The sequence below is a fragment of the Schistocerca piceifrons genome, chromosome 7 (genome assembly GCF_021461385.2).
Source record: "Schistocerca piceifrons isolate TAMUIC-IGC-003096 chromosome 7, iqSchPice1.1, whole genome shotgun sequence".
NCBI classification, from domain to species: Eukaryota; Metazoa; Arthropoda; class Insecta; order Orthoptera; family Acrididae; genus Schistocerca; species Schistocerca piceifrons.
This window is the reverse complement of record NC_060144.1, coordinates 450,341,983-450,359,512: the sequence shown is the minus strand read 5'-3', so window position 1 is coordinate 450,359,512 and position 17,530 is coordinate 450,341,983. Positions and strand designations below refer to the sequence as shown.

The 17,530-nt window shown below is 39.6% G+C and overlaps 1 protein-coding gene across 2 annotated transcripts in view; it reads left to right on the top strand.

Annotated features, from left to right (window-relative positions):
* The window catches only part of LOC124804654 (FHIP family protein AGAP011705), a 228,100-nt gene that overhangs the window by 22,492 nt on the left and 188,078 nt on the right, over positions 1–17,530 (top strand). For both annotated transcript variants that reach the window (XM_047264879.1, XM_047264878.1), the window contains exon 2: positions 304–485. In XM_047264879.1, coding sequence (XP_047120835.1) covers positions 336–485 — 150 coding nt within the window. In that variant the 5' untranslated portion in view covers positions 304–335. The remainder of the gene's footprint in view (positions 1–303; positions 486–17,530) is intronic.

Sequence of the window (17,530 nt, the reverse complement as noted above, 5' to 3'; positions counted from 1 at the left end):
ATTTAGTGTAAAATTACATAGGCCTGTGCAAAATGTTTGGGACATACGATAATATTGATCTTATCCAATGGCTAGGTACTTAGAGTGCATGGCATGTGCCATTTCAGTAATAATGTGAAAAATTCAGTTATCACAGATGAGTACACAGTCGATAAAATAATCCCAAACAGTACATTCATTCTGAGCAGATGGTTTTAGTGAATAGATGTGTTCTTTTGGTTGATTTTTTTTTTTTGTCAGAAGTTGTAGAATGTTTCATTCAAATGCCTTATTGTGTTTTAAAATATTGTTTTCATGTTGTAGGTGGAAACATAACTGTAGATAACCACAGAAATATGAGCTGGCTTCGCAGTAGCCCTCTGCGGGCTAGCTTTAGCAAGCGGAGACAGTCCAATTCTCCTCCTAAGGACTGTGATCCTGTTGCATGCTATGATACTTTCTGTAAGCATTGGCAGCAGGTTGCTGATATCATTGAACGTACACAGGTGAGTGTACACTCTCTTCTTTTTTAACTAATTTTCTTGGTATATCCAACTTCTTTCACTTAGCTGGAACCAGAATCTCCCACCACCCATTTCTGTATTGCAGATTATTTTACAAGTAGCTGTCAAGAGGACTGAAGGTACTAGATATTGTTGTGACTTCATAAATGAAAAACACAGATTGTGTTTGTTCTACAGAAAGATTGTTTAAATGCAACAATGCGGGCATGATCACATGCGTAGGGTTGCATGGGCATTTGATTGTAGCAGACCATTTCATGACTAGCAGTTTTACTACAAACATAAATATCTTGTCAGCTAAAAGACTGTTGACTGATGCAAAAAACGTTTTCATTTTCATTAGTAGTAGGCCTGTTACAAACTTCAGACTTCTGTGGAACAGTATGTGTTGTATGTTAATAGATATTTAATAAATAAAATGTGTGCTTTGCTTACTACATTATGTTTGTTCCATTTGTGACCATGAAATTAAATGTGTATTAGAACATTTCAGAGTTGAATGAATAAAACTGTGGGCACAAATAGGTATGTTTTCAACATGCAGTGAGCAGATCAGCTGCAGTCACTGGGAAGCTAAGTGGCACTATATAGGTTTATAGCACCTTGATTATATGTTCAACCCCTTTGCCATTCAGTTAAATATTTGAGAACATAAAAGGATTACTATGAGCAAAATAAACCAATTAGTCGCACACACAGCCAATCCAGAATATGCAGGAGTAAATCATCACGATACATCTTGCTTGCCAAGACTTCCATAACATAAAATGCCTTGTTAGCATGCTTTTGGCAGAAAAAGCAATCACTTCTTACATATAGGTGACACATTTTATACACAACCACTGAGGCACTTTGGGTGTTGTAAGGGATCTTCCCAGAAAGGATCAATCTGTACAGTAACAAAAACCAACACTGCCCACAGAACAAGGAACACAATGGTTAAGGCACTGGATTCTCATTCAGATGGAGTGATGTACAAGTTTGTTTGGCTGTCCTTACTGAGGTGTTCTGTGGTTTTGCGAAATTAAGGGAGCTATCTTGTGAACAACATGGCCAATTACCTTGCCCGTTCTATTCTGATCCAGCTTGTTTTTCCTCATCATCATCATCATCATCATCATCATAATTTAAGACTGATTATGCCATTCAGCGTTCAGTCTGGAGCATAGCCCCCTTATAAAATTCCTCCATGATCCCCTATTCAGTGCTAACATTGGTGCCTCTTCTGATGTTAAACCCATTACTTCAAAATCATTCTTAATCAAATCCAGGTACCTTCTCCTTGGTCTGCCCCGACTCCTCCTACCCTCTACTGCTGAACCCATAAGTCACTTGGATAACCTTGCTTCTCCCATGCGTGTAACATGACCCCCACCATCTAAGCCTGTTTGCCCTAACTGCTACATCTATAGAGTTCATTCCCAGTTTTTCTTTGATTTCCTCATTGTGGACACCCTCCTGCCATTGTTCCCATCTGCTAGTACCTGTAATCATCCTAGCTACTTTGAAATCCGTAACCTCAACCTTGTTGATAAGGTAACCTGAATCCACCCAGCTTTCGCTCCCATACAACAAAGTTGGTTGAAAGATTGAACGGTGCACAGATAACTTAGTCTTGGTACTGACTTCCTTCTTGCAGAAGAGAGTAGATCGTAGCTGAGCGCTCACTGCATTAGCTTTGCTACACCTCGCTTCCAGTACTTTCACTATGTTGCCATCCTGTGAGAATATGCATCCTAAGTACTTGAAACAGTCCACCTGTTCTAACTTTGTTCCTCCTATTTGGCACTCAATCCGTTTATATTTCTTTCCCACTGACATTACTTTCGTTTTGGAGATGCTAATCTTCATACCATAGTCCTTACATTTCTGATCTAGCTCTGAAGTATTACTTTGCAAACTTTCAATTGATTCTGCCATCACAACTAAGTCATCCGCATATGCAAGACTGCTTATTTTGTGTTCACATATTTTAATCTCACCCAGCCAGTCTATTGTTTTCAACATATGATCCATAAATAATATGAACAACAGTGGAGACAGGTTGCAGCCTTGTCTTACCCCCGAAACTACTCTGAACCATGAACTCAATTTACCGTCAACTCTAACTGCTGCCTGACTATCCATGTAAAGACCTTTAATTGCTTGCAAAAGTTTGCCTCCTATTCCATAATCTCGTAGAACAGACAATAACTTCCTCCTAGGAACCCGGTCATACACCTTTTCTAGGTCTATAAAGCATAGATACAATTCCCTGTTCCACTCATAACACTTCTCCATTATTTGCCGTAAGCTAAAGATCTGGTCCTGACAATCTCTAAGAGGCCTAAACCCACACTGATTTTCATCCAATTGGTCCTCAACTAATACTCGCACTTTCCCTTCAACAGTACCTGAGAAGATTTTACCCACAACACTGATTAAAGAGATACCGCTGTACTTGATACAATCTTTTCTGTTTCCATGTTTAAAGATTGGTGTGATTACTGCTTTTGTCAAGTCTGATGGAATCTGTCCCGACTCCCAGGCCATTTCAATTATCCTGTGTAGCCATTTAAGACCTGACATTCCACTGTATTTGATGAGTTCCGACTTAATTTCATCCACCCCAGCTGCTTTATTGCACTGCAATCTATTGACCATTTTCTCCACTTCCTCAAGTGTGATGCTATTTCCATCATCATTCCTATCCCATTCTACCTCGAAATCTGAAACATTACTGATCGTATTTTCACCTACATTGAGCAACTCTTCAAAATATTCCCTCCATCTGCCCAAGACATCCACAGGATTCACCAGCAGTTTTCCTGACCTGTCCAAAATACTTGTCATTTCCTTCTTACCTCCCTTTCGAAGACTGCTAATTAAACTCCAGAATGGTTTTCTAGCAGCTTGATCCATAGTCTCCAACCTGTTTCCAAAGTCTTCCCAAGATTTCTTCTTGGATGCTGCAATTATCTGTTTGGCTTTGTTTCTTTCTTCAACATAACTTTCTCTGTCTACCTGAGTTCTAGTATGTAGACATTTTTGATACACCTTCTTTTTCCTTTTACAGACTGCCTTGACTGTGTCATTCCACCAAGCTGTTTGCTTCATCCTACTTTTACACACTACTGTTCCAAGACACTCTTTAGCCACTTCTAGTACTGTGTCCTTGTGCCTTGTCCATTCCTTTTCGAATGACTGTAATTGACTACATTCAACTAACTGGTACCTTTCTGAGATCGCTGTTATGTACTTGTGCCTGATTTCCTTATCCTGAAGTTTCTCCACTCTTATCCTCCTACATATGGACCTGACCTCCTGCACTTTTGGCCTCACAATCCCAATTTCACTGCAGATTAAATAATGATCAGTGTCATCAAAGAATCCCCTGAATACACGTGTGTCCCTCACAGCCTTCCTGAATTCCTGATCTGTTATTATATAGTCAATGACAGATCTGGTTCCCCTGCCTTCCCAAGTATACCGGTGAATGTTCTTATGTTTAAAAAAGGAGTTTGTGATTACTAAGCCCATACTGGCACAGAAATCCAAGAGTTGTTTCCCGTTCCTGTTGGCCTCCATATCCTCTCCAAATTTACCCATAACCTTTTCATACCCTTCTGTTCGATTTCCAATCCTGGCGTTAAAATCACCCATGAGCAGAACACTGTCCTTGTCCTTTTACTCTAACAACTACATCACTGAGTGCCTCATAAAAACTATACATCTTATCTTGATCTGTCCCTTCACAATGCGAATATACTGACACAATCCTAATTTTCTTGCTAGACACTGTCAAATTTATCCACATCAGTCGTTCGTTTACATACCTTATTGCAACTACGCTGGGTTCCATTTCTTTCCTGATGTAAAGACCTACATCCCATTGTGCTATTCCTGCTTTGACTCCTGACAGGTAGACCTTGTATTCTCCCACTTCCTCTTCTTTCTCACCCCTTACTCGAATGTCACTAACAGCTAAAACGTCCAGCTCCATCTTACTTGCAGCCTCTGCCAGCTCTACCTTCTTCCCAGAGTAGCCCCCATTGATATTAATAGCTCATCGTCTCATTACCATTTGTTTCCCAAGTCGTATCTTAGGAGTCCCTGGTTTGTCAGTTAGAGGTGGGACTCCTTCACCTCCAAAGGTCCGAGGCATTTTGCTCTGATTGTTGCCAGGTTGCTAGCCTTACTTGCCCCGAGTCCCATTGGGTTTTACCCCTAACAGTTGAGGGACTAACCGGTGGATTTGGTAGTCTTTGCCGTATGAGCACAAAGGTGACCACGCCTCAGAATATGCCCGAGATGCCCAGCCTTATTCCAAAGTAACTGGTATCCCGACTGTCGGGACCACTTACTTGGCCACTCATACGTTGCCCGTGGTTCACGAACTAGGACATGACCACGGGCAACGTATGAGTGGCCAAGTAAGTGGTCCCGACAGTCGGGATACCAGTTACTTTGGAATAAGGCTGGGCATCTCGGGCATATTCTGAGGCGTGGTCACCTTTGTGCTCATACGGCAAAGACTACCAAATCCACCGGTTAGTCCCTCAACTGTTAGGGGTAAAACCCAATGGGACTCGGGGCAAGTAAGGCTAGCAACCTGGCAACAATCAGAGCAAAATGCCTCGGACCTTTGGAGGTGATGGAGTCCCACCTCTAACTGACAAACCAGGGACTCCTAAGATACGACTTGGGAAACAAATGGTAATGAGACGATGAGCTATTAATATCAATGGGGGCTACTCTGGGAAGAAGGTAGAGCTGGCAGAGGCTGCAAGTAAGATGGAGCTGGACGTTTTAGCTGTTAGTGACATTCGAGTAAGGGGTGAGAAAGAAGAGGAAGTGGGAGAATACAAGGTCTACCTGTCAGGAGTCAAAGCAGGAATAGCACAATGGGATGTAGGTCTTTACATCAGGAAAGAAATGGAACCCAGCGTAGTTGCAATAAGGTATGTAAACGAACGACTGATGTGGATAAATTTGACAGTGTCTAGCAAGAAAATTAGGATTGTGTCAGTATATTCGCATTGTGAAGGGACAGATCAAGATAAGATGTATAGTTTTTATGAGGCACTCAGTGATGTAGTTGTTAGAGTAAAAGGACAAGGACAGTGTTCTGCTCATGGGTGATTTTAACGCCAGGATTGGAAATCGAACAGAAGGGTATGAAAAGGTTATGGGTAAATTTGGAGAGGATATGGAGGCCAACAGGAACGGGAAACAACTCTTGGATTTCTGTGCCAGTATGGGCTTAGTAATCACAAACTCCTTTTTTAAACATAAGAACATTCACCGGTATACTTGGGAAGGCAGGGGAACCAGATCTGTCATTGACTATATAATAACAGATCAGGAATTCAGGAAGGCTGTGAGGGACACACGTGTATTCAGGGGATTCTTTGATGACACTGATCATTATTTAATCTGCAGTGAAATTGGGATTGTGAGGCCAAAAGTGCAGGAGGTCAGGTCCATATGTAGGAGGATAAGAGTGGAGAAACTTCAGGATAAGGAAATCAGGCACAAGTACATAACAGCGATCTCAGAAAGGTACCAGTTAGTTGAATGTAGTCAATTACAGTCATTCGAAAAGGAATGGACAAGGCACAAGGACACAGTACTAGAAGTGGCTAAAGAGTGTCTTGGAACAGTAGTGTGTAAAAGTAGGATGAAGCAAACAGCTTGGTGGAATGACACAGTCAAGGCAGTCTGTAAAAGGAAAAAGAAGGCGTATCAAAAATGTCTACATACTAGAACTCAGGTAGACAGAGAAAGTTATGTTGAAGAAAGAAACAAAGCCAAACAGATAATTGCAGCATCCAAGAAGAAATCTTGGGAAGACTTTGGAAACAGGTTGGAGACTATGGGTCAAGCTGCTAGAAAACCATTCTGGAGTTTAATTAGCAGTCTTCGAAAGGGAGGTAAGAAGGAAATGACAAGTATTTTGGACAGGTCAGGAAAACTGCTGGTGAATCCTGTGGATGTCTTGGGCAGATGGAGGGAATATTTTGAAGAGTTGCTCAATGTAGGTGAAAATACGATCAGTAATGTTTCAGATTTCGAGGTAGAATGGGATAGGAATGATGATGGAAATAGCATCACACTTGAGGAAGTGGAGAAAATGGTCAATAGATTGCAGTGCAATAAAGCAGCTGGGGTGGATGAAATTAAGTCGGAACTCATCAAATACAGTGGAATGTCAGGTCTTAAATGGCTACACAGGATAATTGAAATGGCCTGGGAGTCGGGACAGATTCCATCAGACTGGACAAAAGCAGTAATCACACCAATCTTTAAACATGGAAACAGAAAAGATTGTAACAACTACAGAGGTATCTCTTTAATCAGCGTTGTGGGTAAAATCTTCTCGAGTATTGTTGAAAGGAAAGTGCGAGTATTAGTAGAGGACCAATTGGATGAAAATCAGTGTGGGTTTAGGCCTCTTAGAGGTTGTCAGGACCAGATCTTTAGCTTACGGCAAATAATGAAGTGTTATGAGTGGAACAGGGAATTGTATCTATGCTTTATAGATCTAGAAAAGGCATATGACCGGCTTCCTAGGAGGTAGTTATTGTCTGTTCTATGAGATTATGGAATAGGAGGCAAACTTTTGCAAGCAATTAAAGGTCTTTATATGGATAGTCAGACAGCAGTTAGAGTTGACGGTAAATTGAGTTCATGGTTCAGAGTAGTTTCGGGGGTAAGACAAGGCTGCAACCTGTCTCCACTGTTGTTCATATTATTTATGGATCATATGTTGAAAACAATAGACTGGCTGGGTGAGATTAAGATATGTGAACACAAAATAAGCAGTCTTGCATATGCGGATGACTTAGTTGTGATGGCAGAATCAATTGAAAGTTTGCAAAGTAATACTTCAGAGCTAGATCAGAAATGTAAGGACTATGGTATGAAGATTAGCATCTCCAAAACGAAAGTAATGTCAGTGGGAAAGAAATATAAACGGATTGAGTGCCAAATAGGAGGAACAAAGTTAGAACAGGTGGACTGTTTCAAGTACTTAGGATGCATATTCTCACAGGATGGCAACATAGTGAATGAACTGGAAGCGAGGTGTAGCAAAGGTAATGCAGTGAGCGCTCAGCTACGATCTACTCTCTTCTGCAAGAAGGAAGTCAGTACCAAGACTAAGTTATCTGTGCACCGTTCAATCTTTCGACCAACTTTGCTGTATGGGAGTGAAAGCTGGGTGGATTCAGGTTACCTTATCAATAAGGTTGAGGTTACGGATATGAAAGTAGCTAGGATGATTGCAGGTACTAGTAGATGGGAACAATGGCAGGAGGGTGTCCACAATGAGGAAATCAAAGAAAAACTGGGAATGAACTCTATAGATGTAGCAGTCAGGGCGAACAGGCTTAGATGGTGGGGTCATGTTACACGCATGGGAGAAGCAAGGTTATCCAAGTGACTTATGGGTTCAACAGTAGAGGGTAGGAGGAGTCGGGGCAGACCAAGGAGAAGGTACCTGGATTTGATTAAGAATGATTTTGAAGTAATGGGTTTAACATCAGAAGAGGCACCAATGTTAGCACTGAATAGGGGATCATGGAGGAATTTTATAAAGGGGCTATGCTCCAGACTGAACGCTGAAACGCATAATCAGTCTTAAATAATGATGATGATGATGATGATGATTAGCATTTATGCTTGCAGTAGAAAGCTGAAAAACATTAAACACGCAGAGGGAAAGATGGCTTGATCAATACTTTCTTCAAGAGGCACAACTCAAAATACTACTGTTAGAGTCTCATAAAATAAATTAAAAAAATACTTGTTACTTATTTATTTTGTCTGTGTTTTTGCCTCTTTAAGGTTAGTACTGGCTAGCCTAGTGACTTTAATAAATTGCTGAATGGAGACTTTCAACCAGAAGTCTGAAAAATACTTTTTTATGATGTTTATATGAAACAGTTTATCTTCAGCCTGCTTTCATATTGTCATTAACCATTTATAGAGGTGTGTGGATATGAAAAATGCTATTTGCATTCACAAGTTTCACATCCACATTTGCAGATACTTGAAGGTAACCATGACAAAAAGTACACCGTCAATCTTGTCAGTAAAGCCATTAAATTGACTTCTTAATATGGCACAGTTCCTTATTGATGTAGAGACCAGAGGGTAAGATGCAAGGAGGGCGATGGAGAAGGAGTTGTCTGGAGCACTCATTGCAGTGGCTTGGAGACTGTGTGGTTGGTGACTACGAGTATGAAGTGAGTGATCATGTAAACTGTGGTAAACAGATAACAAGGCACCATTGTACAGGTCCGTTTAATTTTTCACAAGTGACAATGCTCCAAAGTGTGCTTGCTCATTTCATTGTTCACAAAGAGTGACAGTGCTCCATGAGCTGTATTATAGCTGGCCACTCACCTGGCCACTGCATCCACCAGAATTACCACTGTGTCCTGTGAGTGGCGTAGTGGTTGGTCCATGGGCATTTTATCATAAGAATTGCCAGTTTTTGCTATGCTGCACGCACAGCACTACAGCGGCGCTGTCATCACAGAACTACTATTTTTGTGCATGATCACAGTGGCTAGAAACATCTACATGTGCACCACCTGCCATCAGTCACATGATTATGTTCTTATAAATCCACCTGCCTTTGTAAGTTTAGACAAGACCACTAGCAGTCAGTTGGTTCTCCACTCTAGGCACTTATGCCAACAACCTGTGCAGTTATGCCAACAACCTGTGCCCTATCATTCAGAGTCTTGTGGTCTGCCTCGTATGCTGCTGGTATCACTGTGTCCTTGGGTCTCCATCAGTCGAGTCATTGCTTCCATTGGACCCAGACACTAGCTGATGTCATCTCTGATTAATCGGCTCTGCACCCATGCACTCCATTGGTATCTTTGCATACCATGCAGTGTTGCTGGGTGAATGTGTTCCTCCCAGCTCACACAGGTGCCCCTTGTCAGCTATTAGCCTCACCGCGTACAGGTTGCCACTGCTGATAGAGTGCTGCCTTATCAGCAGTTGCCAATGCCTGTCAGTGCTTGCTCCTGCTGGCTGGTAAGGCTACAGAAGCTGTCAGTCTTGCAGGGCACCAGTCATGCCCCTCATCATTGCAGCATCAGTCGCTGGATGTCTGCTGATTTCACTGTTGCCCATGTCACTGTTGCCCATATCACCCCCAGCTGTCGCCACCTGATGCTGCTGCTGCTGCTGCTGCTGCTGCTGCTGCTGCTGGCTTGTCAGGCACCAGTTGTGCCCTCCTCACCTCAGTGTCACCTGCTGTGCTATACAGAGAATAATCGGGTGCTAACTATGCTCATGTCACAGCACTGTGCTGAGTCCAGACCACTCCCAGAAAAGTAATATTGTAATACAAGATAATACTTTTGTCATCAATAGTGCAATAAACTCGTGCATATATCACCTGAGAACTGCTGTTTACTCTTTATGTGTCCTTGCCACCATGCAAGGGCATATTACCATAATGCATGTGAAAAGTTTAGGTAGGCATTTAACAGATTGTCATTATTTAATTTCGTAATATTTAACAAATTAATTTTGAAATTAAATATTCTTGTTGTGAATAGTAAAAGTGCTAAATTTGTCTTCAGGGAGACATGTTTTAATTGTTTTGGAAAGCTTATTACATCCTCCAGTATTTTTTTTGTCAACAGAGTCAATTAAATTGTCTTGACAAAATTAGTATAACTTTGAGTTAATTAACTCAAACATATCTGATTTTCTGCTGTATCATGTATCAACTTCTGCAGGTGATTCTGAGTGCCATAACTTAAAAGAAAAGCTAAACGTGAAACGGGCAGGGAAAGAAAGGAGCAATGTTTATCCAAAATATTATTGTTTGCAGAAGTGACTGCCAGGGCATTGTTCGTGTTGCTTGCATGTTGCGCCTGCATGTTCAGTTCCTTGATGATCGGGAGCCACGATGCTGGTAGCCTATAGACATTTTCTCTATTGAAGTTAAGCACATTCTTAAAAAAATTCATTTGCTTCTTGGACTCTTCTTCTATAAATGTTGGTTTTCTTTGCCAGCACACACATACTATTGAAATCGATGTCAAGGCCACAGTTCTCATGATGTTCCACTACTGCTGATGCCATAATTTGTTTTAGCTGTATGTGCCATTCATGTTCCTTAATACATTCTTTAACAGTTCTACCCATTTTACGTGTACACACTTTCCTGCAGTAACATGTCGTTTCATAGATGCTCGCAATTTGGAGGCAATCAGGTACATCCTTTTGCTCTGGAAAAAGTATTTTATTTCGTTTTGTTTGAAGGAAGAGTTCTGAGTGCTGTTTTTTCTTAGAATTCTGGTTACATGGCTAGTGAGACCAGAAACAGGTGGTAACTTACGAGTGAGCATGCGGTTCTTCGTCTTTCCTATTAACGTAATTTTTGCTGAAAATCCCTGTCTTTGGACAAACTGTAATAACCATTGGCGTTCATTGTCTTCTTCAAAAATTCCAACTCCGATTGCTGATATGGAAGACGCATAAAGACATGCTTGCTTCTGGGCTGCATGATTGTGCAAAGGGGAATCTAAATATCTATAGGGAAGTCCTCACCGGTTTACCGGCGGACTTGAGTGAAATAAAATAGCTCTAGTGGACCAAACAGACACTCTGCGGTTAACAACCGTAGTTATAAATTGGAGCTTGCTCCAACTAAGGTTGACAACCTTTGAAAGTCAAAAATGGAAAGGTCTTTCGGGATAAAAATTCCACCGTCCTGCTCAAAAAGGCAGGAAAAGGCTACATCGGATTCGGTGGGTAGTCAACTAGAAGACAGCAATGAATCGGAGTGTTTGCAACCATCAAAATGCACACTAAAACACAAAAAGAAGATTAAACCTGAGCAGATAAATTATATAGCAACGCACAACATAAACTCACTACTTCAGACCAGAAAACTCAAGGAGCTTACAGATGAAATAAATAAACAAAAAATTTTAATAACAGGGATCCAAGAAATGAGAAACACCACAGAGGACCCATTCAAATCTCAAGGATACAGAATTTATAATGGAAAACCAGGACCGAGGGCAATGAAACAATGTCCCCAGTTTGGTACAGGGTTTTTAGTAAACATAATAAAAAGATTCAGTAACGGATTTCCAAGCAGTATCACCAAGAATTGTGACTCTAAACTTTAAAACAATGAATGAAACCTTTTTTTTTTGGTCATCAGTCTACTGACTGGTTTGATGCGGCCCACCACGAATTCTTTTCCTGTGCTAACCTCTTCATCTCAGAGTAGCACTTGCAACCTACGTCCTCAACTATTTGCTTGACGTATTCCAATCTCTGTCTTCCTCTACAGTTTTAGCCCTCTACAGCTCCCTCTGGTACCATGGAAGTCGTTCCCTCAAGTCTTAGCAGATGTCCTATCATCCTGTCCCTTCTCCTTATCAGTGTTTTCCACATATTCCTTTCCTCTCCGATTCTGCGTAGAACCTCCTCATTCCTTACCTTATCAGTCCACCTAATTTTCAACATTTGTCTATAGCACCACATCTCAAATGCTTCGATTCTCTTCTGTTCCGGTTTTCCCACAGTCCATGTTTCACTACCATACAATGCTGTACTCCAGACGTACATCCTCAGAAATTTCTTCCTCAAATTAAGGCCGGTATTTGATATTAGTAGACTTCTCTTGGCCAGAAATGCCTTTTTTGCCATAGCGAGTCTGCTTTTGATGTCCTCCTTGCTCCATCCGTCATTGGTTATTTTAATGCCTAGGTAGCAGAATTCCTTAACTTCATTGACTTCGTGACCATCAATCCTGATGTTAAGTTTCTCGCTGTTCTCATTTCTACTACTTCTCATTACCTTCGTCTTTCTCCGATTTACTCTCAAACCATACTGTGTACTCATTAGACTGTTCATTCCATTCAGCAGATCATTTAATTCTTCTTCACTTTCACTCAGGATAGCAATGTCATCAGCGAATCGTATCATTGATATCCTTTCACCTTGTATTTTACTTACCCCTACTTTTTTCAGAATCTCGAACAGCTTGCACCACTTTATATTGTTGAACGCTTTTTCCAGGTCGACAAATCCTATGAACGTGTCTTGAGTTTTCTTTATAAAGCCAAACTGATCGTCACCTAGCGCATGCTCAATTTTCTTTTCCATTCTTCTGTATATTATTCTTGTAAGCTGCTTCGATGCATGAGCTGTTAAGCTGATTGTGCGATAATTCTCGCACTTGTCAGCTCTTGCCGTCTTCGGAATTCTGTGGATGATGCTTTTCCGAAAGTCAGATGGTATGTCGCCAGACTCATATATTCTACACACCAACGTGAATAGTCGTTTTGTTGCCACCTATACAATAATAAATGCTCATGCCCCATTGCCTCTCTCGTCCCTTTACTTTTCCTAAAGCCAAACTGATCGTCACCTAGCGCATGCTCAATTTTCTTTTCCATTCTTCTGTATATTATTCTTGTAAGCTGCTTCGATGCATGAGCTGTTAAGCTGATTGTGCGATAATTCTCACACTTGTCAGCTCTTGCCGTCTTCGGAATTGTGTGGATGATGCTTTTCCGAAAGTCAGATGGTATGTCGCCAGACTCATATATTCTACACACCAATGTGAAAAGTCGTTTTGTTGCCACCTATACAATAATAAATGCTCATGCCCCAACAAATGCAAAAAAAATTGTCTAACAAAAACAAAGGAAGAGGTAGATAAATTTGGGACCTTGTAGAACAAACTGTGAACAGAGTAAATAAAAAGAATGTAAAAATCTTATTGGGAGATTTCAATGCTCAGTTGGGAAAAGAAAGGAAATATAAAGATATAATTGGAAAATGGAGTCCACATAAATTTACGAACAAAATCGGTCAAAGACTTGTAGAACTCTGCAGAGAACACAACCTTATATCTAAATCAACATACTTTAAGAGGAAGCCAAGTAAACTTAAAACATGGGAACATCCAGACTGGAGGAAGAGGGAGTGGCAGCTAGACCATGTCTGTATGGACAAAAATTTTCATAAGGAGATCCACAATGTTAAAGTACTGAGAGGAGTAGACACAGGTTCAGGCCATTATATAGTTAAAATTAAAATCAAATTCACTCCGTTAAAGAAGAGGACCAGAAAAACTAATAAAATAAAAAGGAGGTTTGACCCACATCAGCTAATTAAAAATAATAAATACCAACAAATAACACAAACCATCAAATTAACACATGATCTAGAACAACTAGTGCCTAATCTTAAAAAAGAAGCAGAGAATCTAGCTCCCTTGAACCCACGAAGGAAACATGCATGGTGGACATCAGAATGTGACAAATTCAATGAAGATAAGACACTAAGCATGGTTAAAGTTTCAAACACATTAAAGTGAAGAAAATGCCATCAACCTAAAAAATGAAAGGAAAAAATCACACAAAATATTAAAAGAATCAAGAGAGGATTCCATAAAGATATTATAAACTCTATAGAAGGTAATTATCATAAAACCAACTCCAGGAACTACCATAAAATCTTCGGGAAACAACTACAACAATATGAGCCCCCTACACTAATACTGGAAGATGAAGATGGAAGAATGACACACAGTAACAAGGAAAATGCAGAAATCATGGCAAAAGCATTTAACAAACTTCTGAATTGCAAGGAACCCAAAGAACCCTTACAAATCAACATAAATACCCCAATAAAAACCAAACCTAACAAACTAGACCCTCCAACTTTCCAAGAAGTAGAAAAAATTCTTAAAGAACAAAAAAATTATAAGGCATGTGGAGAAGATCAGGTTTTTGTTGAAATGTGGAAATATGCAAGTGACACAGTCAAGACCTCCTTACACATGGCTCTAACAAAAAAGTTTGGGTAACAGAACGATTCCCCGAACATTGGACCACAGCTATCATTCACCCACTACACAAAAAGGGAGATAAGAGCAACCCAGACAACTACAGAGGAATCTCTCTCCTAGATTGCACATACAAAATTCTATCCAAGATCGTATATGAAAGAATCAAGGAGCAATTAGAACAGGACTTAGGGGAATATCAGGGAGGTTTCAGACTGTGGAGAAGCTGTGCAGAGCAGATAATTAGTTTAAAATTGATTATGGCACACTACAAGAAATGGAACAAACCTTTGGCAATAACATTTGTAGATTTTAAGAAGGCATATGACTGTCTCCACAGACCTTCAGTATTAAAAATTTTAAGAAATCTAGGACTCCATCCAAAACTAATTAAAATAATACAACTCACTCTAACCAACACCAAATCAAAAGAGAAGTTTAGAGGAGAAATTTCGGAAGCATTCCTCATAAAAACAGGCTTAAGACAAGGTGACTGCCTATCACCATTACTGTTCAACTGTGTACTGGAATACATAATGAGAGAATGGTACAGGGACAGTCCAAAGATGATAAGAATTGGAAGTGCAAAAGATGATATTAGCTTAAACTGCTTGGGATTTGCTGATAATCTTGCTCTCCTAGCCAATACCATTCAAGAAGCCAGGCAACAAGTGAAATCACTACAAGAAATAGCAGAGAAAGTAGGCCTTAGAATATCATTTGAAAAAACCGAGATTATGCTAACTGATCCACCACTTGCAAACAAAATTACAATAGGAGAACAGGAAATCAAAATTGTTGATAAATTTAAATATTTAACCGAAATAATAACATACAATCTAAATGAGAAGCCATCGTGGCAGAATAGAATAAAAAAACTGAACTATGCAAATTACATTACCAAATCTACATACAACAAAAAAAGCCTATCTATAGATGCAAAATTAAAACACTGTAAAACAGTTACACAACCAGAAATAACGTATGCAGCTGAAACTATCTTCAAAACAACTAATACAGCAGAAATTGACAGAATACTTAAAATAGAAAGAAGAATAATTAGGACATGTATAAATAAACAGTATAAAATAAATGGACGTTGGAGAATAGCATCAAATGAAACAGTATATAAGAAAATAGAACCAGTCATGAGCACGATCAGGAAGAAACGCATCTCATTCTTTGGACATCTGATGAGAACTCCAGAAAACAGAATTAGTAAAAAAATAATACAAAAATTGTGGAATAGCAAGAGCAACATTAAATGGATCACAGAAATTAAGGAAGATATAAAATAACTCCAAATTACAGTAGATGACCTAAAAAACAAGACAGAGAACACCAGAATCCTGCAAGACCCGCAAACCAGACTACAAATGAAAATCAATAAAAGGAGTACAGGAAGAGTGGTCTCAGATAAAGAAAGAAAGAAAATATCTGAAAGAATGAAGAAATATTGGGCAGACAGAAGAGCAAAACACCTTTCATATGAGAATAGACTCTAATAATTATATTATCTAAATATCATATTAAGTTATTGTTGAGCTAAATTGTATCCCTGTATCTTGTTTACAACTTTGTATTTTTGACTAGAGTGGTCCAATGAAGGCCATAAAATAAATAATAATAATAATAATAATAATAATAATAAGCTATTTGTGTTAGTAGGCTTTCTGCACATTCTGTGTCTTAGCATTGTCAGATTTTCTATATACCAGCATGTCTAGGAACAGGAGACTGACCACTCTTCTTACTTCCAAGAAAAAATTAATTTTGGGGTAAATTCTTTTTAAGAAATCGTGGAACCCTGAAACTATTCTTTTCTGTGTGGCTATGTAACAAATGTGTCCTCCACAAAGTGGAGTCAACAGGAAGTCTTTAAAGGAAGATTGCTTAATGCTTGTTGCTCAAGATGCTCATAAAAATGTCAGTTGTCATGGGCAACAAGGGTGAGCCCTTAGCAACACCATCGGGCTGTTCTTAAAATTCACCATTGGATGTAAAATAGCTGATCAGAGAAATAAATCAATTAAGTTGCAAACATATGGAGCAACTTTCTCCCTTATGATCTCCATTGTGTCCGATACTGGGATGTTAGTAAGTAAATATGTCACATCAAAGCTTACAAGAATCTCGTGTATGGATATCTACATCATGTGTATAATTTCCAAGAAATGTTTTGGATCTGTGATGAAAGTATTTGTTTTTCAACTAGATGTCTCAGTTTTTCAGATAGATGCCTTGCTAAAAAGTAAGTTGGCGAGTTAATCCCTTTTACGGAAGGTCGCCAGGGACACAATTCTTTTTTATCTTGGGTAATCCATGTATTTTTGGTTGAGAGAGGTATTCAGGGCACTAGATTCTTTGTAATAGAGTTATTCATTCTGGCGTATGATGCAAGATTTTTTTTCAATTACGAATGATTCTGGTCGTCAGGTTGCTTTTTAATTTGGAGTACACAGGATCAGCTAACCGTTGTTCCATCTTCATGTGGTATTCCAGAGCATTCATAACACTAGCGTTTCGCTTATCTGATTTAATCGAAATGATACTTCTGTTTCTCTTGAGTTCATTAAGAACTTCCCTTTCCTGCACCAGTATGTTGTTTTTGGGTAGTGTAAGTTTCCACAGAATTCTCAACACTTTTTACATCTTCGATCTGCACCTTCAGGAGGAAAAAATCTAGGATGTTTCGACGGCACTTCGTATTTCTCGCTGTCTCTGATAGTGTCAAATCAACAGTGAACACCACAAGATTATGAAGAGGATCGCAGCAGAGGGGTTGAAATGTCAATTGTTTAAAAGAAGTATGGAGTGGCCTAACAACCCAGAAGATTTTAACTTAAGTTACAACAGCAATGAAAGCCTGCAGACTTATGTAGTAATTGAGCTACTTGTCCAGTCTCACTCACATGGGACATGAAGTCCCAGAAGATTTTAACTTCAGTTACAACAGCCATGAAAGCCTGCAGACTTACATAGTAATTATGGTATTTTGTCCAGTCTCACTCACATGGGACAGTAATTATGGTATTTTGTCCCGTCTCACTCACATGGGACATGAAGTCCCAGTTTTGTGTTAAGTGTACAAGTACACTTTTTCACACACAAAACAAGCCAATATATATATTTTTTCTCATTGCCACCAGACATATAGACAAATTATTGCCCATTTGAAGATTTCAATTTGGTCAAATCGAAA